The sequence below is a fragment of the Gymnoscopelus braueri genome (genome assembly GCF_963280865.1).
Source record: "Gymnoscopelus braueri genome assembly, chromosome: 11".
NCBI lineage: Eukaryota > Metazoa > Chordata > Actinopteri > Myctophiformes > Myctophidae > Gymnoscopelus > Gymnoscopelus braueri.
Window position 1 is genome coordinate 10959859 of NC_137613.1, and position 26692 is coordinate 10986550.

A 26692-nucleotide genomic window follows, 5' to 3' on the forward strand; every position below is an offset into this window, starting at 1 on the left:
ATTTGAGTTAAAACAATGACTATATTCAAAGACTTTTTCAAAAATAGCAGATCTACAAGCTCGGTGCTATGAGCTTGTAAATCTGCTATTTTTGAATAGCCAAAGTATAACATAATGGTTTAAGGTTACACAGATGCATTCCCGGGGTTTTAATTGGCATTTAAATACAACAAGGCCAAGTGCAAAAATACGACACAGGGAACTTGCATTGGTTCTGGTTTACATAAGCAGGTTGGGTCAGACCTGTTCTATCTGTGTCCCGGGAAGTTAATTCTGGAAACGGGGCTACGGGGGGGCGCCGGGCCGGCCTGGTAAGTGATTGAGCATCTTGTTAACCCACTTGAGCGCCGTTTCATCCAGAAATAAATAATACTGCATCAAATACTGCATGTACTGTACGCATCCACCAACCAACCAACCAGCGTCTGTTCAGGCTCATGATATATCGTCGTTGTCGGGGACAGAAACCTCTTATCTCCATATTTAAAATATTCGCGTTTTTTTCCCACCCGTAAATTAACGCCCTACTTGATCATACAACGACGTCACACAAAAGCATTGAAAGTAGCAGATCTGCAAGCTCGAAACGTGATGTGAAACAACGCGTTTGGAGCTTGTAGATCTGTTACTTTTACCGCTTTTGAATTGGAATCCTGAAAAGCAACAGTTTTGGACAGTTTTGAGGTTTCCACCCGACAGAGACGATATGTAATGAGGGAAGACTTTGAGGTTGTGTAAGTGAGCATGTTTTGTGAGGTCACTGTGGCTTTTTGACCTCTGGCCACCTATACTTCTAATCAGTTCATCCTTGAGTTTGTAACAAAAGTCATGAAATTCCCTCTAAAGCGTTCCTGGGGATGTTTACCTTCATAAGGTCGGGAAAATACATGAGGTCAGAGTGGCCTCAATCTGGGATCCCATAGTCCAAAAAATAAATAAAAAAACAGCGCCCTCTGCTGTTCGGGGGAACTTCCAATAGAATGGACGGACGCAAGGACGGACGGACGGACGGGATACATAATGCCTCAAGCCAAGGTTGTCGCCGGCAGAGACATGAAAATAGCAGGGGAAAAAGCTGGTCTTCTAAAAGCTCACAATGCACAGCATCGCAGTCCTTTTGACTCTCACGAGTATAGTAATGCGCGCGCGCACACGCACACACACACACACACACACACACACACACACACACACACACAAGGGCATTCACCGAATAGTCGAATATTCGAATATCAAACCGACTATTCGACTATCAAACCACTATTCGATTATTCTATTAAAAAAAAGAAACCCCCCCCCCCCTTTTTTTTAATTTTTTTTAGTGGCTTTTCTACAGCAGACACGCAGCTGTGAGCTCTGGTGTGACGTCAACTCACATTCCTTGAGTCGAGTCATCAATGCCATTGAAAAAAATCAAATCGATTAATCGAGTATTCAAATACTTATAGGTCGAATAATTCGAATGCTAAAAATCACTATTCGTGAATGCCCTAACACACACACACACACACACACACACACACACACACACACACACACACACACACACACACACACACACACACACACACACACACACACACACACACACACACACACACACACACACACACACACAGTATAGGGTTTTCAAAAGTAATGCGCGGGGCTTCCTGGATAAGAAGCATCTGTCATAGACTCATGGAGCCTATAGATGCAGACCTCAACGCAGTCACGGAGACATAATCTGTCCATATTAATGAATAGAAACTAATGAATTATTTACAGTAGCTTTGCTCGTCAAGACTCTTCCAGGCTGCTGCGGTGCATGTGGGGACAGATGCTGCAGTCTGCAGGGACCACACACCACAGCCATATGGTTTAGAATCCATAAAACCTGGCCATTCTGTTGCTCAGTTTTAGACATTTGTTGTTATTGTGTGATTCTGTCCTGGGGTACTCAGAAAACATAAGGACACAAAATAAGGCAGAGACAACAATTCAGATTTCAAACTACTTTTAGGCAGTGGTGTAAAGTAACTAAGTACATTTACTCAAGTACTGTACTTAAGTAACATTTTCACGTATTACTTCTACTCCACTACATCTCAGAGGCAAATATTGTACTTTTACTCCACTACAATTATTTGAAAACTTTAGTTACTAGTTACTTAGCCTCGATCTCCAGACTTTTATTGTTTAGTTTTGCTAAAAAATATAAGCCTGGAGGAGCGCGTCGGTGTACCCGGTATAGGAAGGGTTTCATTTCCCCAACCAACCAGAGTGCAGTGGGCGTCGCTCGTAATGTTGTGTTAACGGGGTGGGGGTTGACGGACAGATCGGTGAACCAATGGGATCAGGCGCAGTCTCTCTGTGCCTCTATACACCCGCCCCTCTATACAGTAGGTGCAGCCTACTAGTTACTAGATATAAATTATTACATCATAAAACATACATTAACCACTTTAGCCCTATTTTATACCTAGGCTATTTGAAAATAGCCGATCTACAAGCTCACAACACGTCATGATGTGAATTCCGGACTTTTACTTAACAGTCTTCTACATACTTCTACACATACTTAATTAAAACATTTGAGTACTTTTTCCACCACTGTATTTTATCACCCTGCTTTATCGACAAGCTATTTTCAAAATATTCAGAAAATCACTATCAATTTGGGGGTCCCTGACACGTACATGTTCAGAAGCACTGCTGTACTAGTGTAGGCAGGCCTCTCTGCTGGTCTAAGGTGTGTTGACATGAGGCTGCAGCCACACAACACTTTATTTTAAGAACAAACATTTCAAACTGCCCCATTTTCTTTGACAGTGGCGTGTGTGTGTGTGTGTGTGTGTGTGTGTGTGTGTGTGTGTGTGTGTGTGTGTGTGTGTGTGTGTGTGTAAGAATACAAAGAGGCTCCATTCAGAAGCATAAACAGAACAACATCCAAAGAACACTTAAGTCCATATTGTACCTTGATCCTGTGTGCTCATGCACGTTGAATAAACCAATAACCACTTAAACTGACCTAGACGTTAGTAAACTGGACGTTAGTTGGCTGGCTTGGCTCTATACTTGGACTGCTTCTCTACACCATATCTCTTCACCAAAAATGGCCACATCTACAAGCTCACAGCGCGTTGCAACGCGACGTGCTGTGAGCTTGTAGATCAGCTATTTTTGGGTAATGTTGCCCCCCCCATAATATGGATGCTGGGGTTCAAGTGTTTAAATGAAAGAGTAGCATCTACACAGCAGTGGTGGAAAAAAGTACTAGAATGTTTTCCTTAAAGTAATACTAGGTAACGTTTTCAACAAAACTAAAGTTAAATTGTATATCTTTTGCGAGTGGCAAAAGTTTCACAACACCCACTCCGTGAATTTCACCCCCGGAAGCCTTTTATTTATATATTTTCTATTGAACGTGTACGGGGGGGACTTTCCCGGGAAAATGACGTTCCTGGCCAACGTCATGACGTCGTGGCCGACGTCCTCAGGAACTACCGCAACGGTTTCCTGTTTGGCCAGGAACTACCGCGCTATTAACAAAAAGGAACCTCACGCTGATTTTAAGATAATGTAGGATTAGAAGATCGAAAAAGAACAGAAAAAGAAAGCACAGCTCATGGTAACTAATGCTCCACTGGCTAAGAGAAACGATCCGTAGATAGTATAAAACAATTAAAAGATCGCTTTTTGAAACGCTTCCGGCTTCCGGTGAAAACGAATGGAATTCTGGGTAATCGAGGACTCCGGAAATTGTATGCAGTGACGGTAGTGACCAGCAGAGGTTGCTAAAAATCGTTAGTTGTGAATTTGCATTGTACAACTTTAAGTAAAAGTATCAATACTGCAATGTAGAAGTACTCTGTTGAAAGTAAAGGTCCCGAATTAAAAATGTACTGGGGTAAAAGTACAAAAGTATTGGTATCAAAATGTACTTAAAGTAGCAAAAGTAAAGGTACTAAAATGTTTGAAAATAGCAGATCTACAAGCTCACAACGCGTTGCGATGCGACGCGCTGTGAGCTCGTAGATAGGCTATTTTCAAATAGCCTACGTATAAAATAGGGCTAAAGTGGTTAAAGGAGAGATCCGGACATTTTAAGTGTTATCTTTGATGTGTCGCTTATCACTCACCATCCTTGAAAGGGACGTTGAGTTATTTCAGAGAGTCCCGTGTCGTCATTTTTTCGACCCCCTCCGTTGGCATAATGGGAGCGTGTGCCTAAGTGAAATGCGTCTATTATAACCGATGCAAAGTTATTTTTTTCTCTACTACTACTCATTGTAGAGTCTCATGATACTCAAACATGCACTGAAAGTTCCTGAGAAGCTAACGCTAATGCCGAACGAGCTAACGCTGTTTGCTTATTTCTCTCCCTGGCAACACCGAGTTGCCAGGTTCTGGGAGAGAAACAAGCAACCAGCGTTAGCTCGTTCGGCATTAGCGTTAGCCTCTCAGGAACTTTCAGTGCATGTTTGAGTATCATGAGACTCTACAATGAGTAGCAGTAGAGAAAAAAATAACTTTGCATCGGTTATAATAGACGAATTTCACTTAGGCACGCGCTCCCATTATGCCAACGGAGGGGGTCGAAAAAATGACGACACGGGACTCTCTGAAATAACTCAACGTCCCTTTCAAGGATGGTGAGTGATAAGCGACACATCAAAGATAACACTTAAAATGTCCGGACCTCTCCTTTAATGTATTTTTTATAATATAGTAATTTATATCCACAAAGTAACTAAAGTTTTAAAATAACTGTAGTGGAGTAAAAGCATAGCTTAGTATTTGCCTCTGAGATGTAGTGGAGTAGAAGTAAAAGTAAAGTACAAATACCTCCAAATTGTACTCAAGTACTGTACTTGAGTACATGTACTGTATGTACTTAGTAACTTTCCACCACTGCTACACAGAGGGCTATGCTGTGCTGCTGGCACACCAAACTACTTTGGCACAGCGCGTGCAGAAGGTGCAAACATCACACTCCGCTCACACATGAACGACTTGTGAAAACAAGTGGATTATCATCACAGTGGCGGATTATCACATTATTAATGCAAACAAAATTACTCCCCCAGCCGAGAACCAATAAAATGTTTACCAATGATACTAACAGTGGTGGGGAAAAGTCAAAGTATAGATACTCCTATAGTCAAATAATACTCCACTACAAGTCCAAGTTGCTCTGTTAAATACAGACTTGAGTTCTGCAATTTTCACTATTTGACATGAGCTTCAGTTGTTTGTCTTTGAAATGAAGTGAAAATCTCCAAACATGCAAATACTCAAGTACAGATTTTTTTTTAAAAGTACAGTACTCCAGTAAATGTATTTTGTTACTGTCCACCACTGGTCGCTTATTAAGGCTCTGTTCAATTTAGTGTATAGCAGAGTATTTCCAGTGAGCCAGAATGCACGATAGCAGCACCCTGACTTCAACACAACCTTAATTAGTATCACTGGAAATAGCTGTGAAGGAAGCAACACACAACACAACTATGTATGATGATATGTCTGCTGTGAAAAGGGCATACAGGAATTTTACTTGTAACTCCCTACCCTCCACAAAAGAGCACCTCTCTGCAATTTGCAACTGGACCTAGACCTAGTCTTCTAGCTTGCCAAAATAAATGACCCCCCCCCACTGTTTTTCTGTAAATATGCATTTACTGCTCCTAGTATTGATGATCTCTTGTATAGTATTGTATGTCTTTATGAATTGAATACAGGGAGACCACAATGGAAACAGGCCCTCAGGGCTTTTTCTTTTAGCGTTGTTGTATAACTGTTAATTAAAGTATTCAGTCAATCAAAACAATGTATTGGTACTTTTACTTAAAGAATGTCTTCACTACTGATGGAGTGGCTCCTTGTTGACAGCTGGGTTAGCGACACGCCGCGATTCCGCTCGTGTTCAAAACGATGTAGAATTACACAATAATGAACTCACCGGAGGAGAGCAAAGAAAATAAATTACCCAAAACGGGTCTCTGGAGCCGTGACGCCTCGAATAGCTGCAGCGGATACCCCGCCGTGTGGGCGCCTCAACCTCATAATGTGTGTGCTTTACCGCTATCAAGCCATTTAGCTTTATTATGCTAATAAAAACCAAGGAAAGGCAGGCATCAAAAAAAGACCAGCTCTGGGAGGCAAAGATGCTACTGTTGTACTGCACTCAAAAGAGCACAAAATCATTAACCCATTAAGACCCGGAACGCAACTGTGTCATTTTAAGATTTCTTTAGCTATTCAAAAATAGCAGATCTACAAGCTCATAGCGCGGCACCGAGTGCCGCGCTATGAGCTTGTAGATCTGCATTTTTTTTTTAAATCGTGGACAATTTTTGCAAATCTTTGAATATATATATATATTTTAAAGCAAACTTTTTAACTCAAATCTTTGCTTCTGGTGATTCTACAAATGTCTTCTAAATCCTAACAGTTTTTTTTTTAAAAAAACGTTATGTTGCTATAACATCAGTGGTTCTCAAACTTTTTTCATGTCAAGGACCCCCAAAATGATATGTATTTGGCCACGGACCCCCATCTCAAAATATTTTGTTCCAGGGACCCCCAGAAGCACAGATCGGAGTTAAAAATATTCGCTTTAAAACATATATATATATATTAAAAGATTTGCACAAATTTTCCACGATTTTTCAAAAAACAGCAGATCTACAAGCTCATAGCACGGCACTCGATACCGCACTATGAGCTTGTAGATCTGCTATTTTTTTAATAGCCAAATAAATCTTAAAATTACACCAGATGCGTTCCCGGCCTTAATGGATTAATAGGGACACGATGTGCCTTTAAGTTTGTGCCGTCACTGACAGATGTACGTGCTCGCTGTAATAATACAAAGGTTTATTGCCGGTTAAAGCTAGGCACAGTGTTACATTGCCGTCTGAGGGTCGTAATGGCCAATTATGTGTGCTGGCTTCTCTCTGTTCCGCCTCAGTGCTACTCGCTTCATCGCGAGTTGACGCTTCACTGCGCTCGCGAGCGCGCACACAACCACAAAGGCACACGCACACACACACACACACACACACACACACACACACTCACACACACACACAAATGATTTCGTTTTTTGTTGTTAACTGGTTAATACGTTTGGATGCTACGGCTGTGTTCAAGGTTGTGTTCACCATATTGACAGGGCTTACATGTGTGTCACTAATATTGTCGCTGTCGGGCAGAAACCTCCTATCTCTATATTATAACTTGTTTTTCGTAAATTCAATGCATCGAAAATAGCAGATCCACAAGCTCGAAACGCGACGCAGCACGTTTCGAGCTTGTAGATCTGCTACATTTTGCTACTTTTGAATTTTAAATCCTGAAAAGTAACAGTTTTGGACATAATGAGGTTTGTATCCGACAGAGACGCTATAATGAATATAGCTATGAAGATACTAAATGAATGATAATCTTATGACTACAAAATGTTAAGCTCTATTAAAGGAACTACCACGTGTCACAGGCCAGGTCAAAGAGAGAGAGAGAGAGAGAGAGAGAGAGAAGGATGAAGCTGGCTGGGCACTGAAGCGTCTGGCACCCGGAACTACTGGTGGAAAACAAACTGACCACTAGGGGGAGCCAGCCCATGCAGGGCACAGCCAGAAGGGGAAAGAGGCGCACCATGCACCTCATAGAGTTAAAAATAATAGAGAGGGCACCCGAAATCTCCTCCCATCCACTTGCATTGAGTTGCTCACCCAGCGCATGGGCCTAAATCACCCCTTCTTCCGGGTTGGACATTTGGTGGGCGCGGCCTATTATGGGCCCAATTCGTCACAGATGTGACGCGTTTTGCGTCACAGAAGCGCGCAGCCCCGTGCGCAAGCACGTGCGCACGCTCGTGCGCACGCTCGTGAGTCGAGCCCATTGGTCGAAACCGTTTTCGCTCGTTCATGTTGAGGCCCCAGGCCTGCAGTACCATGAATGGCCAGCATGTCCATTTGGCTTCAATGAAACCACTGGGTTCTGGGGGCTTGCTGCACCTACATAAGACACACTGCGGCGCGACAGCGGAGCCAACAACACGGCAGACGCTCAAGACGCTCAAGACAAAAGCGTCAGCAGGCCTTAATTACCTTCTTCTTCATCTTGACGTTCTTGAAGATGGCGTGCACCCGCCAGGTCTTAGCGAACATGGCGCCGAACGCAGTGGTGTAGCCCACGATCAGGATCCACGTCCGCACCTGCAGGGGAAGGGGGGGGGGGCATTGTGAGCTTTGAGATCGGCTATTTTTTAAATGGCCAAAATGTATATAGGGCTGAAGTGGTTAATGTATGTTTTGTAATAATAATCAAAATCTGCTAAAGTTTTCAAATAATTGTAGTGGAGTAAAAGTATAATATTTGCCTCTGAGATGTAATGGAGTAGAAGTAAAAGTATTGAAAAATGGAAATACTCCAGTAAAGTAAAAAGACCTCAAATTTGTACTCGGGTACAGTACTTGAGTAAATGTACTGTAGTTACTTTCCGCCACTGACTGTGAGCCTGTGTTTTTTACTCTGCATAGTGCAGGATATATTGTCAGGTGTATACAGTACTATTGTTCATTATTGACGGTGCTTCTGGCCACTGATTTCCCGGGAGGGATCAATACATATTGTACAATGCTGGTCGATTTTTGTTCGATTTTCGTTTCATGTGTGCGAGCATATAAATGACAAATAAATTAACCCTGAACCTTAAAGGTCTGTGTCTGTCTGTCTGTCTGTCTGTCTGTCTGGGCCGGATCGAGGATGACATATTGATTAGGATCCTGCTTTATTTATTCATGAAATTCTTTTGAAATTTGTAGGAAAAATGTAGAAAAATATATATATATTTTTACTCTATGGGTACTGATATTTACTCAGAACCCATCATTTATTTCCCGTGACCCACAATGGGTCACGACCCACTGTTTGGGAAACCCTGCCCTAGCCTAGACTAATGAGCAGTGGTGGAGACAGTATTTACAAGTAAAAGTCCAGAATTCTAAATTTACTTGAGTAAAAAATATGAAAGTGTTGGTTTCAAATTGTACTTAAAGTAGAAAGTACTCACTACGCAGAATGTCCATTTTCACAAGTTTTCAAATGTATAAAAATCATTTGAAAGTGTTTCAAATGGCCAAAATGTACATAGGGCTGAGGTGGTTACTGTATGTTTTGTAATAATAATCAAAATCTACAAAGTAACTAGTAACTAAAGCTGTCAAATAATTGTAATGGAGTAAAAGTTAAATATTTGCCTCTGAGATGTAATGGAGTAGAAGTAAAGAAAAGTACAGAAGTACAGAAAATTGGAAATACCCCCGTAAAGTAAAAATACCTCAAAACTGTACTTAAGTACAGTACTTGAGTGAATGTACTTAGTTACTTTACACCACTGCTAATGAGTACTTCATGAGAGAGGAGAAGAGAATAGAAGAGAAGAGAAGAGAAGAGAAGAGAAGAGAAGAGAAGAGAAGAGAAGAGAAGAGAAGAGAAGAGAAGAGAAGAGGCCAGCCCAGTTCAGAAGAGGACACATGCCGTTAGAGAAGCTGTGCCATGAATTGTGAAATATTAATCACACATCTTCAAAACGGTCAAAGATTAATCCTCTCTCTCATTTGTAATCCGCCTTTCTTTGCAGCTTGTAAATTGGCTATTTCTGGCCAAAGCGCGACACGACGGGACAATAAATGAGGTTTTTAGTCGTGCATTGTTTTCTGAGCCGTGAGAGGAAGAGGAACACTGGACCGTGGAGAGCTGTCTGAATGTTTGAGAAAGTGTACGTTCCTAAAGAGAGAACTGGATCGCTACACCTCCCTGTAGTGTTGATGTTGACAGCAAATGTGTGTGCGCGTGCGTGCGTGCGTGTGTGCGCGTGTGTGTGCTTCTGTACGTCTGTACAGCGATTGTCTCTCTGTGTGCGTTTCATTGTGTGTATTTCGTTGTGTGCCCCACATGTAACCGAACGGACCAGTAAGGGTCCATGTGATTACATTCCTACACTCTCAGAGGTACAGAGGACAGAGGATTATACAGTGTACTGTTATCATCACCTTCCCCTGTTATGTGTGTCATTCACAGTCATATCACACAGACAAAGAGACACAGAGAGACAGAGACAGAGAGACAAAGAGACAGACAGACAGAGAGAGACAGAGAGAGACTGAGAGAGAGAGAGAGAGAGAGAGAGAGAGAGAGAGAGAGCAGCAGACACAGTAGAGGGTGAAAAACAATTACCAGTTCCATTCAGAGAGAGACGGCTGCATATTGATCGTGTGCAGGGTGGAGCAGTCTCTCTCTCCCTTTCCCTCTCCCTCTCTCTCTCGCTCTCTCTCTCTGTACCTGGGCTGAACCTGACAACCTCCATTTTGGACCGCCGGAGGCAGGCAGGCAGCAGAGCTGTGGCTCAAGACGTGACCTGACTGGCATTATGACCGTCCATGTACGTTTGTGTCTCCCTGCGTGCGTGCGTGCGTGCGTGCGTGCGTGCATGCGTGCGTGTATCACTATCCCTTGTGAGGAGGCAAATGTCCCCACAAGTATAATAGAATTTGCTGAGAGATTTTTCGTCAATGTCCTCATGAGTATAGTAATAAAACCGCACGCGCGTGTGTGTGTGTGTGCGTGTGTGCACGTGGGAGAGTGCTGGGGGGGGGCATTCTGAAATTTGGCCCGAGGTGTTTCAATCTGATTAATGTTACAGCACAGAACAGCTCTTGAATTTCTAGAAAGTCTAGAGTATAACCTATTTTCTTTTACTCCTTTTACTCTTATAATTTAGTCGCTGTGCCGATTAACCCTCACCACACATCTCTGTGTTGATTTCCACTGCCAATGCCAGTAGGCTGTTGCCACCCTACTGGTGACTTCCTCTTCCTCAGAGGAAGTCCTGGAAGATTCACAGTCTCCTGACTTGAACTTTATACAAAATCTCTGGAGGGATTTGACGAAGGCAGTTGCAAAACGCACACCCAAGAATATTAGTGAACTGGAGGCAATTGCACAAAAGGAATGGGCTAGACTCACTGCCAGAGGCTGGTGTCTGGCTATGCATCAGCTTTGCAGCAGGTCTTGACAGTAAAAGGGTGCTTTAGAGTACTAAAGACACTTGTCATGGAGGGGGTGTATAATCGCTAACTGCAGTAGTCATTGAAACTGGCATTTTGTGTTGAATTATAGGAGAAACCGCTTGTAATATTAGTTGTATTGAACAATTTAAATTGTTGTTGTTTGAATTATTTATTTGCAAACAGCTGACAGTTTGTGAATTTAGCTGATAATCCCAATTTGCAATGGGGGGCGGGGGCTTGTATAATTTTGAATGCAACTGTAAATAACTATTAAGCATTCAGTGTCCTCCCTCTTCCTTTATTTGTGACCAATAGTTTTTTTAAACAATTGAGCATTGACATAGTGCATTATGTAGGCCTACATGTGTGTGCCAGTGGTACTCACGGTGCAGAGGGCTTCAAACTCCTTGTCGGTGACGAAGCCTCCGTCCAGGCCGAAGAGGAAGATGGAGGCGTAGGAGAGCATGCCTCCCAGGATGATCAGGTTGTTCATGTAGGGACTGGACATCTTGATCATTCTGCAGGAGACCATATAGAACAACAACACAAACATCATAAACACACCAGTCTTTACTTTATTTTATTTGCTTATTTAGACTGCGTGAAAAAGCCAACATCTTATCCACTAGCCTAAAGGGGATATTAGGCTGTTGGTCATCATCAGGCAAAGGCTCTTGAGCCAACGTCTCAAGTGAAATAATGGCAACAAAAGTAGTGTGTGTGTGTGTGTGTGTGTGTGTGTGTGTGTGTGTGTGTGTGTGTGTGTGTGTGTGTGTGTGTGTGTGTGTGTGTGTGTGTGTGTGTGTGCGTGTGTGTGTTTTTGTGTGTGCGTGCTGATGACCTATGGTTGCGGTTCTTGATGTTGAAGAGGAGGAAGCCTCCGGCCATCAACATGCCCAGGATGGTGATGGTGGACAGGATGCTGTACAGAGGGACGCTGATGTGCCGCCGCCTAAGGACCACAAACGTACGGTCCTTAGGAGGCTCCACCCCTGGAAGGAACGAACAGCACAAAAACATTCAGTTCATTAGGTCCTTCGGAGGCTCCATCCCTAAAAAGGAAGCAACAGCACAACAACATTCTGTTCATTAGGGCAGGGTTCTCACCCTCAGGGGTTCCCAGGGGGGGGGTGGGGTGGGGGGGGTTGAATAGGAGGAGAATTTTGTATGTAACATTCCTTTACAGTGAACAAAGAATCCAAAAATGAAGAAAACGCTTGATGAAATGAAGGGAATTGAGGCCAAGACTAAGAACTGCAAAATCTGGTTACAGACTCCAAAACAAGTGTCTTATTTCCAGTTGTTGTGTCGCTACTTTCAAAACATTTTTTTTATTTTTATTTTTGTATTCAAAACTTTATTTTGAAGAAAATTAACTTTTTAAAATTTAAACAAGTAGGACGGAGGCTCTGTGTCCTCCCGGTGGGGGCTCCTCACTGGCAGGTGAATCAGTAGGATACAACAGCAATGACAACACACAGAAATGTGTGTGGGGAGGAATTAATTGGCATAACAACTAAACGAGCAGGTAAAAACAAAGAACTTCATGGGTTCTGAATGGCAAGTTTCAGGTCATGGAGGGGTTAACCTTGGTAGCAAAAAAAAAAAGAAAAAAAGCCATCAGATATATGGGCCACATCGGGAAGGTTCTGGTCCCCAGGGACCAAACAAATTACAAAGTATGTCAACATGAGCAAATAATGGCAGGAGAGAAATATAGATGGACTGGTGAATAATTTAGAGGAGAGAAGTATGTCACAACCCAGGAAGAGGAGTTCTGAGTGGCTGTCCTTACTGCACTGAGTAGTCCACACATGGTGTGTGTGTGTGTGTGTGTGTGTGTGTGTGTGTGTGTGTGTGTGTGTGTGTGTGTGTGTGTGTGTGTGTGTGTGTGTGTGTGTGTGTGTGTGAAAGAGAGCCAAGAGTGCTGAAGTGGCAAGTGACAGGCAATTCTGAACACACACACATCTCAATGCAAAAAAGTGGGCCACTCAGGACTCTTCGTCTTCGGTTGGCGCGCGCACACACACACACACACACACACACACACACAGTACCGTGGAACTTGATGGAGTTGTTGATGAGGTCCAAGACATCTGCAATGGCGTTGTATTCTCCCACCTTTACCTCCTGCCCCTCTGTTGAGAGAAAACACACACACACACACACACACACACACACACACACACACACACACACACACACACACACACACACACACACACACACACACACACACACACACACACACACACACACTAATGTACATGCGCCTATATGGTATGTACAGTACTCATGTACATTGGTTGGTCTCCCGAACAAACCCGATGTTGAGAACCCCTGCTATCACATTTTTTATCTTCTCAGGAAACTAGTTATCAATTGATTTAACCTCCAGGAGGGCCAGCCCAGCCGGGCAATGAAAAACAGATAGCCTGCTGCAGCAATCATGCCAACAGGCTAAGGCTCACAGCGGCTGAACTGACTCACCAGTGGTCTTTTAAAACATGTAATATACCATATACTAAAGGAAACTGCATCTCCAGTTGACGCATTAATAAACATGGAGACGATAAACCCAATCCAATTTCATCTTGGCATTTGTATCGCAATATTCCAGTACAGCGAAGAGGTTTTAAATTGGAATACCCTGTAGCATAGTTGTAAACGCATCTCTCTGTCTCCGAGGGGCCTGTTAATGTAGCTATTTCTGTACACGGTATTTCCCCCTTATTAAAAAAAGGTTTCCCTCGTATGTATCCTAATGGTGGTCAAAGGTTGTGACCCCGCCGGTCATATGAACGTGAGCAAATCGGGCTCTACTTTATATCATACACATCATTCACTTGTACAGTACTTATGGGAGGGGAGAGGAGAGGCATGTGGGAGAGGAAGAAGTACCCTAGCAACCTATAATCTAATACACACACACACACACGCCAGCTTGACTACGCACGCACAGATGCACGCACGCAGACTAGTTTAGTGTGTGAGCATAATCTTATACAGTCATTGCCTATTGACTTTGTCGTTTTTTTTCTGGCATCTCATGCGTGTCACGCAGGACATGTGTTATTTCCACTCTGTGCCACTAGGGGCAGCAGCGGTCTACTGCCTAGAGCTGCCTACAGTTACTGTATCCTCTCCCTTTACTTTACACTTTTGTATTATGTTTCTACGCAATGTGATGTGTTGTGAACTTGTATATCTGCTATTTTCGCAACAATACAAATCGGGCGGGTGGGGGGGGGGGGGAATAAATATACACGTACATGTACATTCATTAGTTTGTTGTATTCGTTTTGTTTGCGTTTGTTCGTTCATTCAGCCCTACAGTATAATGTCATGGGGGGGGCGCCAGGTTGGAGGTGGTTAAGATGTGAGGACTGGCACGCTGATGGTGAGAGATCGTCTCTTGTTCAACTATGTGTGTCCAGGGCAAAAGGTGATCAGGCGTCTCGTCGACCCCTCAAGACTCTCACATGCTTTCTAAATCCTCAAAGCGGCTGTTCCCAAAACAACAATCCCTCCCTGTCAACAGATATGTCAACATAAAAAATAAAATAAAAACTACATAAAAATTAAGAGCAATGTGTCCCTCTGGTATTAAAAGGCCAGGGTATCCCTGCTAAGTCAAATTAACCTGATCGATAGTCAAGCATGGGGCTGCAGTGATTGTGTTAGTGACCCTATCTGTCATACCCAGTGTGTGTGTGTGTGTGTGTGTGTGTGTGTGTGTGTGTGTGTGTGTGTGTGTGTGTGTGTGTGTGTGTGTGTGAGAGAGACTTGTGAGCGGTTGTGACAGGAGAAGGATGTCTAATGGAATACAACCACCTTAAGGACTACAAATCATCGTGTGTATTCCTGCACTGTCTGCACCGAGTGATCTAGTCGGTACACAGAAACAATTTACTGTATGTACTGTCATGTCATGAGAGGTATGGAGCGGCCTAGTGTGAGGCAGTGCAGAATCAAACAGGCAAAATCCAGGGTGGAAACAAAATTAGGTTTATTTTCCCACAGGTAAATAACTCAGGTAGGCCAACATAAGGCACGTTTCAAAAGAAACATAGAACGTCCGCAAAGGGAGAATAATGTTCTTAAGTCCAAACGGTTACTTAACACAAGCCTTCCCTTTCCGTCCGGCTCCATCCAGTCCTCTGTACTGTTTGTTTGCTCTCTCAGCTCTGCCTCAATTAGGTGCCTCAAACACCCACACCTGTCTGTGTACTGAGGCACCCTGGGAGTGGCAGTTCTTCCCACAGTGGCCATTTTGGGTGTGGGTATGTTGCACCCATCTATCTACCTTACCTGTTCCCTCGTGATGCCACAGTACAAACAGAGCAACTACCTTTACATACATTTGAAAAAAAATCTGCTGCTATTTTATCTCACCTCTCTGACCTCCTCTCTCTCTCTCTCTCTCTCTCTCTCTCTCTCTCTCCCATCTCTATCTGCCCCCCCCCCCCTCAGCCCCCAGCTCAGTGACGTAAGCTGTGAGTAGGAGCACGTGGTGTGTGTGTGACATGTGTGTGTGTGTGTGTGTGTGTGTGTGTGTGTGTGTGTGTGAGAGATAAGGTGTTGGAGGTACAACTGCACAGGATGCTACTGGGTGGGTGGGATGGGGGAGGATAGCTGAGCTGCTGGGAATCCCCCCCCCCCCCTCACCCAAATCCAGAGATGCAATCTCTGGGCTATCCTGCATCCCCCCCACCCCCACCCCTCATATCATGTCTTAGGCAGTGTGGCGGCTCTGCCAGCAGGAAGGCATGCAATGAAAGAAAAAAAGAGTAAAAAAAAAAAAAACTCTGAATGATGCTACAAGGACAGATAGAGATCACACACCAGGGGGGGGGTTGGCTTTGTAAGGAAGAATTCAAATATCATCATCCACATTAAAACAACATTTCCCAGTGGATCACATGCACAGGTGTATCATCTTCATCCCACTGTTTTGTTTTTTTCTGGAAGCTACGTTTCATGATCTAGGACAGTGGTTCGGGATCCCCAGGGTGGGTCCCCAAATGCCGCGTTGCATTGAGAGACGTTGTGAGCTTGTAGATCGGCTATTTTCACAATATTTATCTGTGGAACCGAGTCAAGCTAAAACGTAATGTCTACAATTCCAAGGGCTTGTCAGGGTGGGCGGTTGAAATATGAATATTTTGGGGGGGCACGGCCTGAAAGGTTTGGGAACCCTTGATGTAGGATTGTGGTTCTACGTTACCCTGATAACACGGGTGTAGGATTGTGGTTCTATGTTACTCGTGATAAAACGGGTGTAGGATTGTAGTTCTACGTTACTCTTGATAAAACGGGTGTAGGATTGTAGTTCTACATTACTCTTGATAAAACGGGTGTAGGATTGTAGTTCTACGTTACTCTTGATAAAACGGGTGTAGGATTGTAGTTCTACGTTACTCTTGATAAAACGGGTGTAGGATTGTAGTTCTACGTTACTCTTGATAAAACGGGTGTAGGATTGTAGTTCTACGTTACTCTTGATAAAACGGGTGTAGGATTGTGGTTCTACGTTACTCTTGATAACACGGGTGTAGGATTGTAGTTCTACGTTACTCTTGATAAAACGGGTGTAGGATTGTGGTTCTATGTTACTCTTGATAAAACGGGTGTAGGATTGTAGTTCTACGTTACTCTTGATAAAACGGGTGTAGGATTGTGGTTCTATGTTACTCTTGATAAAACGGGTGTAGGATTGTGGTTCTACGTTACTCTTGATAAAACGGGGTGTAGGATTGTGGTTCTACATTACCTTGAAACTGGCAGAACTTGATGGTTCCCATCCGTTCGCCATTCCGGAACATTACTTGGCCCTGAACAGAAGAGGGGAGGACAAAAACAAAACAATATTAATCACGTTAGTGCAGTGGTCTTCAAATGTGTTGCAGATTAAACTTTTCCATAGATTTCATAGATAAATTCATACACTTGTTTGACAGCCACAGCAGAATCATCAGAATCATCATTATTCAATTTTTCTGACATTCAACCACTTTAAACCCTCAATACATATATATAAACTTGACCTTTGGGATTGCACTTGGTCTGCTATTTCTTTCCCTCCACACCAAATCTCTTCACCGAAAATAGCCGATCTACAAGCTTGTATATCGGCTATTTTCGACAAATGTTTTCCCCAGAATAGGGGATAATAGGGTTCAAGATTTGGCAGGCCCCCCTGTAGTAGCTCTGAGGACCCCCCTAGGGGTACCGGGCCCCTGTTGCTTTATTACATTTCATTTAGACACTTCAGCTCAGAAATAACCAGACCATTAATTATCCATTTACCATTTATTAACCATTACCATATTAACCATTTACCATATATGCAATGATATTGCATTCAAGTTTGGCGGTGTGACTCTGATCTTGTGATATTAAAGATTCCCTGTGCAAACATGACACAGATCTTCAATTACAAAACCCCCAGAGCAGAGCATGAATACAGTTTTACATAAACATTGAACCTTCAATGCCTATTTAAACTACCACATATCATAGTACAATCCATAGAACCACAGTACAATACACAGAATCATAGTATAATCCATAGAACCACGGTACAATACACAGAATCAACCTATAACAATATGAGCTAAATGCCACAGGGAGGAGGCCGGGGAGGTGGAGGGAATTTGAAAACCTACGCTGTACAACCTGCAATGACAGCTAAGCATGTAGAATGAACAGAGAGCAGAAGCTGCTTAAATGACCCGCCAGAGTTGCACTGTGGGTATGAGGGCGTGAGTGAGTTGGCTTGTAGCGAATGAGAATGACAAGAGGTTGAACGTATACTGCCTTAAAGGAGTACAACTGTATAAGCTTGTAAGCGAATGGGGGGGGTCTGGGGAGAGTGAATGAAGTATATAAACATTCTGCCTTCCGTGTCTACATGAACTATCGTTACACTGAATACAATTATCTAATATGAGTTACAGAAATAAGAAACATATTGTCTCTGTCGGGTGGAAACGCAACATTTGGCCAAAACTAGTTACTTTTCAGGATTCAAATTCAAATGTATCAAAAGTGGCAGATCTACAAACTCAAAACGCGTTTCGAGCTTGTATATCTGCTATTTTTTGAATAGCCAAATAAATCTAAAATGACACAGATGCGTTCCCGGATTGAATGGGTTAAGTGAAGAAAGGCTGTTCTTGTGACATTGTTAAAATGGGAATAACATTTTTTTTGGAGTGACCTACTCCTTTAATAAGGCACAGTGGTGCTGGCATTCAGGACAGCCTCACATCACGGCATGTTACCATTTCAGTGGCGGACCGGACCGAGGGCACAGACTCTGTGCCTCTGGCAAAGCCGCGTCTCATCAGATTAGAAGTGGGCAAAAATTGATCTGTTTATGGCAAGTAAACTAATTTAGCAGCGGGCAGATTAATTAGCTAATATCCTTGGAAAATAATCGGCCAGGTCGATCACAGCGAGGCTGTCTGAATCAGCCAGGCGGTCGCCACTAAGTAGCATTACAACCCAAAAATCCGGCGGCTAGACAGCACTTGGATGAACAATTCCCTGTAGAAAGGAGGTTTACGAGTTGTTTGTGTTTTTACCAAAAGGACTTTGTTTACGTGTCTGTCTACTGTCTAGCAACCAAATTCGAGGTATAAAGAAAGCCACATGGCAAAGGCTTTGATTTCAACTCCCAGAGGGAAGGGAGGAGGAAAAAGGCCCGACACCCTCTTCAATGAGGCCGACAAAAGAAATCCAGCCTTGTGAGACATATCGTCTGTCGGGGGGGCGGGGGGGGGGGGGGGGGGGGGGGGGAAACCCCATACGTCCAAAACTGTTACTTTTCAGGATTCAAATTCAAAAGCATCAAAAGTATCAGACCGATGAGGTAGATCGGCTACTTTTGATGCTTTTGTGAGACGCTGTCGTGTGTGTAGGGCGTTAATTTACAGAAATTAAATAAATATGGATATAAGAGGTTTCTGCCCGACAACAGCGATATTAAAATTATCATAGGCGGACGAAAACTGTCTGTTGTGTTCACATTTGTTCTCTCATCTCTCATCTCCCTCTCTCTCGCTTTATCCGTCAAGGCTGTTGAATGAATTCAGCCCACCACCATCTGCTTAGACAACTCCATAATTGAACATTCAACAATAGGCGCACACGTACAAATGCCTGGTTAACACACCAGGTGATAGGCGGTGGTGGATATAATAACAAGTACGGCACTTTAAGTAGGAGTCTGAGGTACTTGAGTAATTCCATTGTTTGATAGTTCTACTCCACTAACACCTAAGACAGGCAGCCTTTGTGGATAACTTCAAAGCACAGCTCAAGACCTATTTCTTCACTCTATTAGTTGATTTTTAAATCTCTGAGTTGTTATTCATGTCCTCACTGTTTTTGCCTGATTCACTGCCTTTTTGTGGCTATTATTTTAATGTTGTTTTATGGTTTTGCTTTTCTTTTTTCATTGTTAACATATTTGTACTTTTTCTGTAAAGCACTTGTGCTTTATTCTTGCTCTGTAAAGCACTTTGAGCTGCATTTCATGTCATGAAAGGTGCTATAAAAATAAAGTTATTATTATCTCAGAGGTGGATATTGTACTTTTTTACTCCACTGCAACTATTTGACAGCTTAGGTTACTTTCGCTTGCTGGCGTTAAAGGGATAGTTCACCCCCAAAATTCGATTAGTCACCCCATGGAGACTTTCTTTGTTTTTGTCGCATTCCTAAGCCAATAATTAGTATAGGAGACACAAAGAGTCTCCTTTGTATCTCCTACCGGAACCGCTGCCTATACCGGTCCGCTGGCCATCAAATGATTGGCTTAGGAATGCGACAAAAACATCAAAGGTCCCCATGGGGTGACTAATCGATAGATGAACTATCCCTTTAAGCCTTGCTGAGCCACGTAGCCCATAGGAGAGGAGCATATCTTCTGTTTCTGTAGCGTGAGGCAGCTTGATGTACAAGTACACCCCCTGGAACATGACGCTAGTATGTCAGCAGAGACTTACCCCCCCCCCCCCCCCCCCCAATCCAACCCTTCACGCTGGACCCAATGCCTCCAAGCAGGGAGGCATTGGGTCCCATTTTTCAGTGGTGTAAAATAACTAAGTACATTTACCCAAGTACTTATGTACAATTTTGAGGTACTTTTACTTTACTGGAGTATTTCCAATTTTCAATACTTTTACTTATACTCCACTGAGTCTCAGAGACAAATATTGTACTTTTACTCCACTACAACTATTTGAAAACTTTAGTTACTAGTTACTTTGCAGACATTGTTATATTATAAAACATACATTATTTAGCCCCGTTTTATATAGGCTTGATATATAGCAGATCTACAAGCTCACAATGCGACGCGTTGTGATCTTGTAGATCTGCTATTTTCAAACATTTTAGTACTTCTACTTTTGGGACTTTAAGTATATTTTGATGCCAATACTTTCGTACTTTTACTCAAGTAACACTTTTGAACATGAGCCTTTCACTTGTAACAGAGTATTTCTACATTGCAGTATTGATACTTTTCCTTAAGTAGAAAATGTGAGTACTTTTTCCACCACTGCCATTTTTATAGTCTTTGGCATGACCCGGCCGGGAAATCGAACCCCGATCTCCCAATCTCAGGGCGGACACTCTAACCACTAGGCCACTGAGCTGCATGGTTCAATTATATGATGTAAGTAAGGCGTTCATTTACGGAAAAGAAATATGGAGATACAAGGTTTCTGCCCAAAAGGTGACATTATTACTTGCGTTGGCTGATTAAAATGCAGTGGAAGGAGGTTGAGACTGGAGAGCCAATTTCACCTCAAACAGACGGCCGGCTTTGAAGTGGAAGAGGAGGGAGCACCGGAGCCCCGCCCCGTCGTTTCAATCCAAGCCTATGTGTTCTACCTTTGATATGACCCCCGTGCACGTACATAATCATGTGAATGTATGTACTGTATATGCACACCGTGCGTTAGGGCATTCACCGAATAGTCGAATATTCGAATATTCGAATACCATACCGACTATTCGACTATCAAACCACTATTAGATTATTCAAAAAAAGAAATAATAATAATAATATATATATATATATATTTTTTTTTTTTGTGGCTTTTCTACAGCAGACACGCAGCTGTGAGCTCTGGTGTGACGTCAACTCGCATTCCTTGAGTCGAGTCATCAATGCCATTAAAAAAAAAAATTATAATAAAAATTATAATCAAATCGATTAATCGAATATTCGAATACTTATAGGTTGAATAATTCGAATGCTAAAAATCACTATTCGTGAATGCCCTACCGTGCGTGCATGCGTGTGTGTGTGCGTGCGTCAGTGGTGGAAGAACGCCACTGACAACGCGTCGCGATGCGACACGTTGTGAGCTTGTAGATCGGCTATTTTCAAATAGTCTATGTATAAAATAGGGCTAAAGTGGTATATCTGCAAAGTAACTAAAAGTGTTCAAATAACTGTAGTGGAGTAAAAGTACAATATTTACATCTGAGATGTAGTGGAGTAGAAGTAAAAGTACTGAAATTTGTAAATACTCCAGTAAAGTAAAAAAAATACCTCAAAATCGTACTTAAGTACAATACTTGAGTAAATGTAGTTAGTTACTTTACACCACTGGTGTGTGTGTGTGTGTGTGTGCAGTATGTGTGTCAGCGTTGCCAACAAGCAACAAGGTCTATGCAAACAAGCCCAAAATAAGCGACTACAGGACAGGTCAGTCAAAACGTATTGTCTGATGTTGTAGAGCGGTGGTTCTCAATCGTTTTCATGTCAAGGACCCCCAAATTAATACGTAATAGGCTACGGACCCCCATCAGAAAATATTTTGTGCCAGGGACCCCCTATACAAGATTTGTATTGTTAACATGTTTCAAAAACATTCCAGATTTTGAACTTTTATATACTGTGTGTATATATATATATATATATATATATATATATATATACACATACATACATACATACATACATACATACATACACACACAGTATATAAAAGACAAATCTGACTCTCCTGGCTCTAATTAGAATGACAATGTCACGGCTGTGTGATTAAATCCACATGGTCGAAAGCAAAGAGAGACTAAATGAGAAATCTAATAACTCACTATAAATGCTGTTTTATACGAGGCTTCACAGATCCACACAGGTCAACCCCCTTGGTTGTCGGCTATTCAAAGGACATGGACACTCATGTCACCTCTGTGGGCCGATGAAAATATCAATTTGGGACTGCATGTGTGTGTTTGTGTGTGTGTGTGTGTGTGTGTGTGTGTGTGTGTGTGTGTGTGTGTGTGTGTGTGTGTGTGTGTGTGTGTGTGTGTGTGTGTGTGGTATGTGTGTGTGTGTGTGTGTGTGTGTGTGTGTGTGTGTGTGTGTGTGTGTGTGTGTGTGTGTGTGTGTGTGTGTGAGAGAGAGAAAGAGAGCGAGAGAGAGAGAGAGAGAGTGTTTTCGAGAGGTGAAAGTGTGGAGGAGGGTGAAGCAGCGATCACTTTGTTTTCGCAGGTGAGAAAAATGGCTGAAGGTGTGTGTGTGTGTGTGTGTGTGTGTGTGTGTGTGTGTGTGTGTGTGTGTGTGTGTGTGTGTGTGTGTGTGTGTGTGTGTGTGTGTAGGTGTGTGTGTGGGGGGGGTGATGGTGTTCGGGTCAATCGTTTGTGGGCTTCGGTTGTGACATCCTCTGGGCTTTCAGGTGAGAACACACACACATACACACACACACGATTTATACCTCTGCCAAAAAGAATATCTACAAGTTCACAACGTGTGGCTTTGATACTGATGTGACTGTGTATACATTAAAAGCATAATCCAACAGTATAAGCAGTATAACAGTATCAAACTACCATGTCTACGGAACTGTGTTTCCCAAACAATAGGCCCGGGACCCACTTGTGGGTCATGAAACCTTTTTGAGTAGGTATAAAAGGAAGAGATAAAAAGATTTATCAGGATTCTCTGAAATGTCTATGGAGGAATGAATTTGATTTCTATCTGTGGAACCTGAGCCGGAGAAAAACATGGCAGCCACTATTACTACTCTATAGAGCAAACTTACATTACACTCAGAGCAAAGCGACCCCCCCAAAATAATCATAGTTGAACTGGGTACCCCCCCCACTCTGAAAAGCATTTAGAATTGACATAGTTTAGTTTGACTTGCGGTTCCACGGATACGTATTGTGAAAATAGGCAAACTAAAAGCTCACAGCGCCTCGCACTGCGCTTGTGAACTTGTAGATCGGCTATTTTCACAATGTTTGCCTCTTTCTTATGTATGGCCAATTTGGTATTAAAAAGGTCTTAAAATTACGCATCTGTGTCACTTTAGGTTTCTTTGGCTATTCAAAAATAGCAGATCTACAAGCTCATTGCGCGGCACCGAGTGCCGCGCTATGAGCTTGTAGATCTGCTATTTTAGAAAAATTGTTAAAAAAAATGTTTTATATTTTTTTCAAAAATGTGAAAGAATCGGCTTCAGGTCTTAATGGGTTAAGCTAATCTGGGGGACCCCCCTGGGGGTCCCGACCCCCAGTTTGGGAACCAACTGCATAGAGACCCTGATATGAAAAGACGTTTGACTGTTTGACTGAAACATTAAACATTATAATCATTAGATCACTAATGAATTACTGTGATAGTAAACTATACCCCCTCAAGAATGCCTGGGGGGTCCCCAGACCCCCGGCTTTGAAGAGCAATGCCCTGGTGGCCATCAGCTTCCAGCAGGCCTATACACAGTGCTCTCTCTCTCTCTGTGTGTGTGTGTGTGTGTGTGTGTGTGTGTGTGTGTGTGTGTGTGTGTGTGTGTGTGTGTGTGTCTCCGTGTTAAAATGTCAGCTTTCCTCCCTGAGGCCAATGGCTTGATCAATACCAGCGGTGTAAAGTAACTAAGTACATGTGCTCAAGTACCGTACTTGAGGGCAATTTCAAGGTATTTATTTTTTACTTTACTTGAGTATTTCCAATTGTCTATACTTTTACTTCTACTCCAGTACATCTCAGAGGCAAATATTGTACTTCTTACTCCACTACAATTATTTGAAAACTTTAGTTACTAGCTACTTTGTAAAACATACTTTAACCACTATATCTATATCTATATATATATGCGACCGCAATATGCCACAGGAGCTGCTATACGGCCAGTGGAAGAGCTCCTTCTGTTGTCTACAGTACCTTCCGAAACTACATCATAGATGCATGAAGGAAATGGCATTCCCATGTTTCCGCCGGGCGCTTGTTTGTTTGTGTGGGCGGGCGGATGTTTTTCGATTGTGTTTGTAACGTACACAAGTAAAGTCCTCAGTGGTATTTTATACTTCGAGAGCATATACAAATGGAACCACACAGACCCCATAAGTGGTTCCATTTGTATGCTCTCTCGGAGTCGCGAATGGATAAATTAAATTGGAGGATTTGACTGTGTATACGCCTGAATAAAGGTAGTTCCTTTTTATTCCTGAGAGTTACTGTGAACTCAAGAGTTGAACTGGAAAAGTGCACTGCTCACCGGCCGGGCTGGGTTTACTAGGGAGTAAAGAAAAAAAGGGAGGGGAGAAAAAAATGGTTGATTGTACGACCTACATTTCTAGAATTATAGGCCAAAACGTGAAGTGCTCTGTTATAGCGTCACTATGAGGCAGATTTGAAAAAATTGGAGTGTCTGTCAAACTTTCACGGCAATCGGACCAACAGTGACAGAGATTAGCTGCTCACTGACGGATACATGTACGGACACACACACACACAGGCAGTGTTGATTTTGTCGACTAAAACTATGCCGAAAAATGTTCATCGACTATCTTTTTTCGCTGAAGAAAACGAAATAAAAACGAGATAAAAACATAGCTATGATGATTAAAACTGAAACTTAAATATAATGACCATTTCGTCAAAAAAAGAAAACTATACTAAAATGTAAGTGAGTGACTAGTGGAGAAGAGATCCAGTAGAACTAAAAGACATTGAGAAACTGCCCTCAGAGCAGCAAATTAATGATGTTGTATGTGTATCATTTAAGCTGCCCTGAGAGCAGCATTGCGAAACTGCCCTCAGAGCAAAAAAATAACATTGTTGCATCTATATACCTGTAGAAGAGTATAAGCTGCCCTGAGACCAGCATTGAGAAACTGCCCTGAGACCAGCATTGAGAAACTGCCCTGAGAGCTGCAAATTAACTTTGTTGGATATATATATACCTGTAAAAGGCTATAAGCTGCCCTGAGAGCAGCATTGCGAAACTGCCCTCAGAGCAAAACATTTACATTGTTGCATCTATATACCTGTAGAAGGCTATAAGCTGCCTTGAGACGAGCATTGAGAAACTGCCCTGAGAGCAGCATGGAGAAAGTGCCCAGAGAGCATCAAATTAACATTGTTCCATATATACAGTATACCTGTAAAAGGCTATACGCTGCCCTGAGACCAGCATTGAGCAACTGCTCTCAGAGCAGCAGATTAATATAGTTTTATGCATATCATTTAAAATGCCCTGAGGGCAGCATTGAGAAAGTGCCCTGAGAGCAGCAAATTAATGTTGTTGCATGTATATCATTTAAGCTGCCCTGAGAGCAGCATTGAGAAACTGCCCTCAGAGCAGCAAATTAACATTGTTGCATCTATACCTGTAAAAGGCTATAAGCTGCCATGAAACCAGCATTGAGAAACTGCCCTGACAACAGCAAATTAACATGGTTGCATACATAAACCTGAAAGGGCTATAAGCTGCCCTAAGACCAGCATTGAGAAACTGCCCTCAGAGCAGCAAAATAATGTTGTTGTATGTATATCATTTAAGCTGCCCTGAGAGCAGCATTGAGAAACTGCCCTGAGAGCAGCAAATTAACATTGTTGCATATAAGTATATCTGTAAAAGGCTATTTACAGAGCAGCATTGATCAAGTGTTATAAGCTGCCCTTAGACCAGCATTGAGAAACTGCCCTGAGAGCAGCAAATTAATGTGGTTGTATATCATTTAAGCTGCCCTGAGAGCATCATTGAGAACAGCAAATTAACATGGTTGCATACATATACCTGTAAAAGGCTATAAGCTGCCCTAAGACCAGCATTGAGAAACTGCCCTCAGAGCAGCAGATTAATGTTGTTGTATGTATATCATTTAAGCTGCCCTGAGACCAGCATTAAGAAACTGCCCCCAGAACAGCAAAAATAATTTTGTTGTATGTATTGTGTATCATTTAAGCTGCCCTGAGAGCAGCATTGAGAAACTACCCTGAGAGCAGCAAATTAACATTGTTACATATATATATACACCTGTAGAAGGTTATAGCTGCCCTGAGACCAGCATTGAGAAACTGCGCTGAGAGCAGCAAATTAACATTGTTGCATATATATATATATACCTGTAGAAGATTATAAGCTGCCCTGAGACCAGCATTGAGAAACTGCCCTCAGAGCAGCAAATTAACATTGTTGCATTCATATACCTGTAGAAGGCTATAAGCTGCCCTGAGACCAGCATTGAGAAACTGCCCTCTGAGCAGCAGATTAATGTTGTTGTATGTATATCATTTAAAGGTTTAATGACATTCACTTTTACACCACATTCAAAGTCTTTGTCCTGGTCCTTCAAAAGTGTACAAAAAGTTTTAAGTGAAA

The 26692-nt window shown here is 42.5% G+C and overlaps 1 protein-coding gene across 1 annotated transcript in view; it reads right to left on the reverse strand.

Moving 5' to 3' along the window:
* The window catches only part of gabbr2 (gamma-aminobutyric acid (GABA) B receptor, 2), a gene marked incomplete at both ends in the record, with an annotated part of 395075 nt that overhangs the window by 98812 nt on the left and 269571 nt on the right, over window positions 1–26692 (reverse strand). Inside the window, 5 exon segments of the mRNA XM_080442500.1 lie at window positions 8094–8201; window positions 11443–11575; window positions 11899–12049; window positions 13115–13195; window positions 16831–16891. Of these exon segments, the coding sequence (XP_080298626.1) occupies window positions 8094–8201; window positions 11443–11575; window positions 11899–12049; window positions 13115–13195; window positions 16831–16891 (534 nt within the window).